The sequence below is a fragment of the Micromys minutus genome (genome assembly GCF_963924665.1).
Source record: "Micromys minutus genome assembly, chromosome: 17".
In the NCBI taxonomy this organism is placed as follows: domain Eukaryota; kingdom Metazoa; phylum Chordata; class Mammalia; order Rodentia; family Muridae; genus Micromys; species Micromys minutus.
In genome coordinates this window covers 13,876,627-13,887,315 of record NC_137952.1, presented here as the reverse complement: position 1 = coordinate 13,887,315, position 10,689 = coordinate 13,876,627, and the positions used below count along the sequence as shown (strand labels likewise).

At 44.9% G+C, this 10,689-nt stretch overlaps 1 protein-coding gene across 3 annotated transcripts in view; it reads right to left on the bottom strand.

The window, feature by feature from the left end:
- Nucleotides 1-275: 275 nt before the first annotated feature.
- WT1 (WT1 transcription factor) overlaps nucleotides 276-10,689 on the bottom strand; it is a gene marked incomplete at both ends in the record, with an annotated part of 44,460 nt that continues 34,046 nt past the window's right edge. For 2 of the 3 annotated variants that reach the window (XM_080931061.1, XM_080931063.1), the window contains 5 exons: nucleotides 276-397; nucleotides 2,358-2,450; nucleotides 3,264-3,353; nucleotides 5,353-5,503; nucleotides 8,526-8,622. In XM_080931061.1, coding sequence (XP_080787187.1) covers nucleotides 276-397; nucleotides 2,358-2,450; nucleotides 3,264-3,353; nucleotides 5,353-5,503; nucleotides 8,526-8,622 — 553 coding nt within the window. The remainder of the gene's footprint in view (nucleotides 398-2,357; nucleotides 2,451-3,263; nucleotides 3,354-5,352; nucleotides 5,504-8,525; nucleotides 8,623-10,689) is intronic. The other variant, XM_080931062.1, reaches the window with a different exon arrangement.

Genomic DNA, 10,689 nt, shown 5'->3' with positions numbered 1-10,689 from the left:
GACATTATCAGCAATGGTTCTTCTAACGGTAGAAAATTCATTCAACGGCAATGGGTTTTCTAAACACAGTGAGCCACTTTTTTCAGGCTGGTGAGTTAATCAAGAGTGGGCGGGGCACCGACTCTTTCGGGCAAACCTGATAGGACGCAGTCAAACAGGTGTGCTCATTTGAAAGTCGGACGAAGATCCACCGTTGCGTCCTTTTGTAGGTGAATGGGAGGAATTTCAAAATCAGATGTGGAATCGGATGCTGGACTGTCTCCGGGTCGGACCCCTCAAAGCGCCAGCTGGAGTTTGGTCATGTTTCTCTGGTGCATGTTGTGATGGCGGACCAATTCGTCTGACCGCGCAAACTTTTTCTGACAACTGTGCCACCGACAGCTGAAGGGCTTTTCACCTGTTGACACAATTGTCAGTCAGAGACACTTGCAAAAGAGTGACTGGGCACAGGTTCAACTATCAAAGGCCCGCCTTAAATCACCACAGCCCGCCCCGGACTTCCATGGGTCGTTCCCTAAGCTGGCTCTTCACTGGCAGCCTGCGATTAGCAATGCCTTTTGAGGGCTTGATAACCAGAAGCACTGTAAATAGAAAAAAACGGAAAACTTGGGAAATGAGAGAGAAGTCTAGTTTGTGGAAATCTCTAAGCAACTCATAAATTAAGGGGGTTGGGGAAACCTCTGTTTTATCTCTAAGGATGCTCTGTGCAAATGTTTCTCTGTTGCTGTCTAAGTAGGACCTGATCTGCAAGGGCCACTGAACCGTCACCCTGGATACTGTTGATTGATGGCCGGCCAGCATTAGATCTGGGACCAAAGCTTTATTCTTTTCATATAGATGTTTTAAAATAAATCGTGGATACCAATTTGTATCCCATTTCCTTCTTTTTAGTGCAGAGTCTGACTCAGAAACAAACTGTTAGAGCGGAGGTTCTGGTTGCTAACGATTAAGACTGTTCTGTCTTGGGAGCTCTCATTCTCAGTAAAAACAATGAATAGCTTGCATGTGATGCCTAACATACAGGCATCACTTAGAGGGGTGCCTTCCTTGCCTTTAAAGCAGCCTCACAAGAAGAAATGTTCACTCTGCAGGTGCAGGCAGGGTTTGATGTAGACATGCCTAATTCTGACGCCCACACACACATCGCATCCCCAGGGCTTGCTGAAGAAAAGGCAATGGGAAACAAGCCCTGAGCCATCTGGAGGATCTTCCCAGGGTTTGTTGGTGGCACGGGTCACAGAGAGAGGTGTGCAGGGACCAACTAAAAGACAATATGTCAAAACTACCCAAAGAAGGAGACTAAGACCTGTATGTCCCCATCACTGAGACACAGGCACTCTGACATATCTAAGATTTAATCTGTCTGTCCTGAAGAACAGGGACTTTTCTGGACACAAAGTGATGGCTTCCCCACCTCCTGCTCACTGGCCATCCACGTTTCCTAAACTGGCTCCTGCCTGGCACTCCCACCTCCTCAAGGGTTCTTCTCAGCTCCTTTTCATATTGGTCCTCTCAGCGGCACCCAGCTTGGCTGAGTCTGGCTCTTCCATTCCCTGCTTCTCGGGATGGCTGTCTGAACTCAAGCTCTTTCTCCAAGAACGACAGGGATGAGGGGAGGCAGCCACCACTGAGGTTGCCATCCAGTGGCTCTGTGGCTCTGGGCAAGCCATTTAATCACTCCTCACTACAGACCCATCTGTTCACTGAGGACTAAAACTGCCTACCCCACTCTTCTTCCGAGGATTCTGTAAAGAAGAAGAGCTTACCCAAGAGATGGCCCTGCTTCCTAAGAGAGCAAATGCACAAAATGGCTGGTGCTGTTTTCACGGTGAATCTCATCAGCCTTGTGGACAAGCACAGTGCTTCAGCAGCTAGTGGCTGTGAAAGTTCCCCATTGCCCTCCCTGTGCTAGTGCAGAGGAAATATATCTGTGCGTTTGTGTTAGTCTGGCAGAAACCAGACTAACTGGAGCTTTAAGTAAGGGGTTTATGCTCTCTGGGTAGGAAACTTAGGCTCTCGGCAGAATAGAATATCTTGAACCTCTTATCATGCTGTGAGGTTGATTGTTCAATAATTTATACAACAGACTGGGGACAGGGGAGCTGAGCTCATCTTTGCACCTTTGCTCTGAGTCCCCTAGACACTCTCTGCCCACCTCTTGCCTACTCAATGCTCTTTGACCCTTTCTCTCTGAAAAACATGATCATTTATCATATAAAGAATAGCCAGGCATAGCCACTCTCTAAATGGATTCTCAACTCTAGAACTTTTACAGGAGTCTCTCTCATTACAAACAGTTTCATTCAACGGTAGCTTAGAAAATAATGAAAAATAAATGTGAAGAAAAGTTTACGCACTTGTTTTACCTGTATGAGTCCTGGTGTGGGTCTTCAGGTGGTCGGACCGGGAAAACTTTCGCTGACAAGTTTTACACTGGAATGGTTTCACACCTAAACGGACAGAGAAGGTCTAGCCTCGGCCCTAGCAATGTGGGGCACAGTGAAACACATAAGGCCGTCTTTCTGGAAGCTGGAGAAGCTCCACATATCCTTTACATCAGCCAGGTCTGCGTCTACCTGGACCTCATATGTCCTTGATCCCCAGACCCAGCAGAAGCCACCTGATTCTGTACAGCAACCTCCAGGAGCTGCATCCGACTTGGGAAAAAAAAACCATTTCCTAATTACAAACATAAGGTTCTCACCAATAGACAAGTGCTAGAGACTGAGAAAGTAAACCAATGCAAACAGGATTTTCACCATTGCCACGTTTCCTGACAGACCATCGGTTTACCAGCTGGGGGCTCTGACAACTGCCATGGTTCTCAGGAAAAACGTGAGATGTTTCTTTTCTCTTTCTCCTTTGTAAAGAAAGACTTTATGGTATGTGTGTGTGTGTGTGAGAGAGAGAGAGAGAGAGAGAGAGAGAGAGAGAGAGAGAGAGAGAGAGAGAGCAAGTGTACGTCACGTGTGTGCATTGTCCTCAGAGAGTGTCCTGTGGCAGCAGGCAGTTGTGGGCCACCTGATGTGGATGCTGGAAACCGAACCTGAGTGCCCTGCAAGTACAAGTCCTTTTAATGGCTGAACCATCGTCTCTACAGCCTTTCGTTTTAAGAATAGTCTCCAGGCGAGGGAAAGAAAGTTGGAAAAATTAAACAGATAGATCACCATCACCCTCTGGTCTGTGTTCAACGGAGAAGATAGTCACATCAGCTCTAACCCAAGGGCCTGTGACTGCTGGCAATGAGAAGTGAACCTACAAACCTGTGTGTCTCCTTTGGTGTCTTTTGAGCTGGTCTGAGCGAGAAAACCTTCTCTCGCAGTCCTTGAAGTCGCACTGGTATGGTTTCTCACCTTGGGGAAAACACATGTCATTCTGAGTACAGTGCTGGAAGGAAAACTTGTCACAGGGAAACCCTCCTAAATGCAGATGAAGAAATCTCAAAATGCCCAAAGCACTAAGGGGAACTTCTTAGGGTAGTGCTGTAGATTCCTGGGAAAATAAAATCCCACTTACACGCATGCCCATGGACACAGGAAGGAGTGAAGGCAGATACCCTGGCACAGTTCCCTCACTATGAAATGGAGCCAGTAATCTGACAACATCAAAGGGTCCATGAGCAGATTAGACCAGACTGTCCAAGTAAAAGGAGCAGACTAGTGCCTAGCACTGAGGCAATGCTCAGGAAAAAATTATATATATATATATATATACACATATATATGTATATGTATATATATATGCATATAATATGTATATACATATGCATGATTTTCTAATATATATTTGGAGAAGCCAAAAAGCCACAAAGGTTTGTTTCAAAGTCCATGTGTGATTCAGAGATAGAATGTCGGATAGATGCGCCCTGAGGTTGGCCTTGTGAATGAACTGTTCTGTGTTTTATGACCTGAAGATTTGGTGTTCTCTGCTACTGACTTCTTGTTCCTGGGTCCAACATAAATGACTCCATGGTTGTGAGATTCCCCAATTAAACCAGAAGCCGAAGCATTTAGCAAGATTGTCGTCCTTTAATTCGAACCAAGTCAGCAATAGGATTGCGCAACCCTGGACTCGGAAAGAAGCCCCACCCGTGTCCACAGGAAATGTTCAGCCAGACACTGGGAGAAGAGCCCCCAAGAGTGCACTGAGCTTCTGCAAGTGTTCCCACCTCCTGGAATTCTGGGATGGAGAGCTAGCTACTTCGTGGTCAGTAGGGTCTTACCATTGATGGACAGCTCCAAGTTTCCTTTCCTGTCTCAAGACCTCTGGTGCTTTCCTGGTCTTCTGTGTGTCTCCTGTAGCTGACCTCACTACTCTGAGCCCTTCTCACCCTTCATCTTTCTGTCCCCATTCCTACCCATCAAAATGTTAAGCACACACCCTTCACAAATGCTGCTTGCTCTGCAATCCTATCTTATGGTTTGAGTATGGAACGTCTCCCACAGACTCGTGCATCTGACCCCTTGGTCTCAGGCTCCTAGTGCTTGAGACATTGTAGAACATTTTAGGAGGTGAAAGCCAACAGGAAACAGTGGGCTGCTGTAGGCGTGACCCTGGAGGCTTATAACCTGGTGCTCTTCTGGCTCACATCTCCTGTCTTCTGTCTCTGCTTCTTCATCCAGAGATGCGATCAGCCTCCTGCTCCCATTGACACAGCTTTAAGGGTGTTCCCACCATTGCCCTTCCCAGCCATGATAACAGTGAGCCAAAATGAGTCCATTTGTCAGGTGTTCGGAGACCGTGGGGCAGCCAGCTTGGAAGCATGATCTTCTTTATCAAAGACCTGACTCCAGAACACCTGTGTGTGTCTTTTAACCTACCCTTCAAAGTTCATGGTGACCTTGCCTGTCAATCTCTGAATCATCTGATTGTCCTATGCCAGGCTTGCCTTCCCGGCTAACAGTCCTTGGGGACTATTACCATTTATTCAGTCCTGGAGACACGGATCCTATGCTAGGTGTGTTCTAGCTACACCTCCTTTAGTACAGTCTGAATTAAAGCACAAGGCTTGCGAATTGTATAGTGTTATACAATGCGGTGCATGGCATTATCATCTTCATTGTCCTTACAAAGCACTTGGAGTTCAGAGGGAGATTGAGCAATGATGGCTCAAGGTCTCAGCAGTTGGCAGTGAATGCAACGTTCAAACAGATGTCACTTTTACTCTATGGCATTTGCTTTTCAGCACCCTGTTCTCTTTCCAGGACATGCATTACTGGTTTTTTTAACCTGAGCTTTCAAAGTGCAACCTTTCCGTCCCACAAGTCACCTGTGTCCCACAAGCAGTGTCAGAGTCTAGAATGGGAGCTCAGGAACCATCACTGCTCCAGTCTGTACAGTGCGCACACTTACCAGTGTGCTTCCGGCTGTGCATCTGTAGGTGGGACAGCTTAAAATATCTCTTATTGCAGCCTGGGTATGCACACATAAAAGGGCGTTTCTCACTGGTTTCCGATGCTGACCGGACAAGAGTTGGGGTCACTCCAGATACACGCCGCACATCCTGAAGGCGAAATATAAGAGGAATGGACACTTGTGCCATATGTGAACATTAGTGTCATCCCATGGGAAACTGAACATTGAAATGTGCCAAAAGTAGGCGGGTATGGTATGAGACCAAAGTGTGTGTGTGTGTGTGTGTGTGTGTGTGTGTGTGTGAGAGAGAGAGAGAGAGAGAGAGAGAGAGAGAGAGAGAGTTCACCTCCATACCCTAGACACCTATGGCAAACATCAATCTCTCACGTGAAGTCTAGAATTTCAGAGCCCCAGATGGTATGTATCCCCCCATTGGAAACATGAATGTATGGTTATGGACTCAACCAGAAAATAGATGAGGAAGTTCTTACTGGAGAAAGATATGAGACACTGAGTGAGGCCAAAACTGGCCCGATCTTCACATATAAATAGATGATGAAGAAGTCTTTGGATCTGGGGCCTCTGAATCCACCAGAATCCTGTAACATAATCACACGATCCTTAACAGTACCACAAGAAAACACTGGGAACTGTCTGCCATCTGTGACTTTGCAAGTTTTTTCCATAAGACCTACTGGTTCCTGTCATTTAGCAGGGAAGACAAATCTTTCTTGCCCTCAGGCTGTGATTCCTTGATATTAGGAGTGATTGCTTCTTGTTCAACTACAGATGTGCCCATCAAGGCCAAAGACAAGGTCAGCTGACAGAGGATCACATCTGTGATGATATGAAGATATGGTACAACCTCTAAACCAGTGGTTCTCAGCCCTCTTAATACCCTTAATACTATTCCTCATGTCGTAGTGACCCACAACCCTAAAATTATTTCATTGGTGCTTTATAACTGTAATTCTGCTCTGTTATGATCTTAATGTAAATATCTGATATTCAGGATATCTGACATGTGACTCCCAAGGGGGTCGTGACCCACAGGTTGAGAACCACTGCTATACTTAGTAACTCCCTGTTCTATGTGCTTTCTAATCTGCCCACTCACACACTCACTTTCTTGTTAGTTTATTTGCTTTACCCTGAGAGGGCACTTTTTAAAGAAGTTCTGTAATGTTATGTAATACTGTATTGGTAGGTCATAGTGTATGTCAACATTTGCCTTTCTCCGAGGGCTAATGGTGGTACACAAGTGAATCATAGATCAGTAGTTTGTTTAGCATATTCTAGAAGAAAACGGATACGTGGGGAAATAACACCTGTACAGCAAGCATAGTTCCTACGAAAGGCTCTGACAGTAGATCTGATAAACGGAGTCTGGTAGGAAGGAAGGCACAATAAGCCTTCTTTGTCTCTTTTCATCCAAGATGAAGACCATGTAGGAATAAGACTAAAAGTGGCCATTGCTGTCAGTCTACAGTCTGCTAAAGGACACTCAGATAACTTCTTCTGTCACATCTCTGCATTTATGAGACTTGTGTATTTCTTACCGGAGAGTTTTGTGATGACAGAGAACACTTCACTGATTCCACGAAGTAGAGTTCCTTGCCCACACCACATAGGGCTTGGCCCACATGCAACTTATTTCCAGGGCCTTGGCTTCCCTCCAAAGAACACCCAAACTACTTCTCTTGTGGCAGCCACTGAGTTGTGTTTGTAAATAACAGGTGTGCATCTTTGGTAATTGTGGTTCTGATTATCCAAAAGAGGCTCCGGGTCAGTAGGGCCTTCCCTTAATTAATCTATATCCTCTGAGATTCTTCACTTGCCCTGGATACGTCTCCCTCCTGTTTCCACTGATGAACAACATCATTTCATTTCTACCAATAAGCAATATTAACCAGTCAAACACGGGTTACGGAGTCTGATAAAATGTGTGTTGCACACCTCAGCTCCCACTTACTAGCTATGTGGTTTCAGACAAGTCTCTTGTCTTCTCTCTTGAGTGTGCAGTGAGAGTCACACAAGAGAACAAATGCCTGCACAGACATGAAGGAATCATAAACGCAAGTTGCTAAGTCAAAGAAGTTAACCTGAAAATGCAACACAGAGTATCCAAGAACATTCTGAGAAAGGGCCGATGATTGTCGGGGAGAAAGGAATGGGTAAGGGGCATAACGTGCTGGTGGTATGAACACCTTTGAAACAGAAAACTATGCTGGATGATAGATAGATAGATAATAGATTAATAGATAGATAGATAGATAGATAGATAGATAGATAGATAGATAGATGATGGCTAGATGGATGGATGGGTGGGTGGATAGGTGGGTAGGTGAGTGGATGGATGGATGTGTGGATGATGGACAGATGGATGGATAGATAGATAGATAGATAGATAGGGAATGGATGGATGGATAGGTGAGTGGATAGATAGATAGATAGATAGATAGATAGGACACATATGACAAATCAATTCAGTTACAAATAATATTCTTTTTGTTTTGTTATTATTGTTTTTTTTTTTTTGAGACAGTTTCTCTGTGTAGCCTTGACTGTCGTGGAACTCACTTTGTAGACTAGACTTTCTCTGAACTCACAGAGATCTGCCTATTTCTGCCTCCTGGGTAATGGGATTAAAGGCATGTGCTAGCACTTCCTGGCTAGTTACAAAAAATATAACAACATTCATTGTAACAGGGACATTATACCAGGGACATTATGTGAATGTAGGGGCAGGAGGACACAGGAATTCTATAATTTCTGTGAATATTCTGCATGAACCTAGAAGCTAGATCAAGTCCATGTTAGTCTGTGTCTAAATCCCAGCACATAGAACATGTCTAGCCACAGGTAGTGTTAGTGTTATTATCAGTAATAGGCAAAACATTCTACCTTTGAGCACTTCACTAAAAAGTTCAAGTGCAGATGACCCACACATAAGAACTCTACCATCCACCATGGAGAAGCAGAAAATAGTAAAGGCAGAAATGTGAGATTCTGAAGAAGGTATCTTTGTGGCAGTCAGACAGGGCAACATCTCTGGGGAGTCATGAGCTCTTTTCTACACACTTGCCAGGGCCAGAAGGTCCCTCGGCTGAGTGCGGCAAGGCATGCAAGCAGAGGAAGCAGTGGCCTTTGACTGGGCATCTTACACTCACCTGAATACCTCGGAAGACACCGTGGGTATGTATTCTGTACTGGGCACCACAGAGAATGGGCGTTGTGTGGTTCTCACTCTCGTACCCTGTGCCGTGGCTGCAAACAAAAGGTTGACGTTGGTTCAGAGCCACCTTTTGGAAATACAGTCTTACCTCCCTCCTTGGGCTCACTCTGGAAGAGGGCTCTGTGAAATATGAGGTCATTTCATCTACAGTTACAGCCTCCCCCGCCCCAAAATTCACCTCAGACTCAAATTGTCTGGTGCTGTGTGCCTCATTCAGATAAGCCCAAAAAAAAAAAAAAAAAGAAAGAAAGAAAGGAAAAAAGGAAGAAAGAAAGAAAGAGAGAGAAAGAAAGAAAGAAAGGAAGGAAGGGAGGGAGGGAGGGAGGGAGGGAGGGAGGGAGAGAGAGAGAGAGAGAGAGAGAGAGAGAGAGAAAGAAAAAAAGAAAGAAAGAAAGAAAGAAAGAAAGAAAGAAAGAAAGAAAGAAAGAAAGAAAAGGATACAGTGGCAGGATCTCATCCCAGGCAAGTTGTTTACCATCTGAGCAGCGGGCTGACAGCAGGAACAGCTCAGGAATGAGCAGAATGCTTCAGGCTTTGTGTGAAGTACACTGGGGTTTTGTCGGCACCTCATGACTCAGTTCTTACCAGATAGCACCAAGAAAGTGATGACACTTACAAGAAGAGATGTCACATCCTCAGAAGGGAGGTGGGGGGTGGGTGCATGTCTGTAGCTCCACTCAGCCCTCTGATCAGTTTTCCAGACCAAGTTAACTCTGTGTGTGCTTGTGTGTGTGTGTGTGTGTGTGTGTGTGTGTGTGTGTGTGTGTGAATGTGTGCATTTGTGTGTGTTAGTGAGTGTGTGTGTGTATATGAGTGTGTATGTGAGTGTATGTGTGTGGGTGTGTTTGTGTGTTAGTGAGCGTGCATGCACACAGCTGCATGTGCATATGTGTGAATGTTCATAAGGAACCCTAAGTAGACATTCAATGTCTTCCTTGGTTTCTCTTCCCTCCATTTTTTGTAACTGAGTTTTCTAGATCTCACCAATTCAGCTAGGCTGGCTTCCCAGAAACTTCCAGAGATTCCCTGTCTCCACTTCTCCAGTGCTAAGACTACAAACACACCTGGATTTTTTTTAGATTGGTTCTGAGGTCCTTGTGTTCCCTTAGCAAGAACTTACCGACTGTGCCATCCTCCTGACCCCAAATAGCCTGGGAGTGCTCAGGTTGCTCTGTTTGAAGCTCCACATCCCTCCAGCCTTACTTGTAGTTCCAAGATAGCCCCAAGCATTGAATTTCCTAGGAGTTGAGTCAGCCTGCCATGAAGGACAATTGTCCAGCACTCACTGACGACCACTTGACCCTGTGAGTATTCTGCTCTGAAAAGACTCTCTCCTCTAGGTACAGTCTTGGAATCTTTTCTGTGGTGATCTTATTTCCAATCCAGCCAACACAAAAATTCTGGCCCACATTTGCAATACATCAGAATTATACTGAGGGTTACTGCGGGGATGGTAGATGAGCATGCACATCTCTGTGAAAGAAAGTTGCTACTTCAAAAATACCATAGAGCCCCACCAAATATAACTAAGAAGTGACCATGTCATCCAGAAGTCCTAGGTGTATTCCTAAGAGAAATAAAAGTAGATGTCCAGAAAAAAACCCTTGTTTATATCCTTTGCTAGCATTCTTTGTTCTCGCAAGCCAGAAATGAGAATCAACTCACCAATCAACTGATAAAGAACTAATCAATGAAGTATATCTACACTATGAAATATTAAATGGCAAGAAAAAGTGAAGTATCAATATGCTATAGTGAGTTGAAGAATTAAGGCACAAAAGACCATATACTGCAGAATTCCATTTATACAAGATGTCCAGGATAAGTGGTTGGTTGCCTGGGACAAATCAAGTTGGGATAACATGGGAGTAATTACTGAAAATGTTCTAGCTATGTAGGAATGGTTACACAGTCTTACACAGTCTGTAACTTTATGAGAAACTGTTGCCCTGTACACTCTAAGTGGGGTAACTATACCACACATAAAAGCAATAAAGCTTCTTTGAAATGCCTTAAAGCAATCTGACTGAGCTTGGCAGTGCACACCTATAATCCTAGCACTTGGGAGGTGGAGATAGAAGAATCAGGAGTTTGAGGCT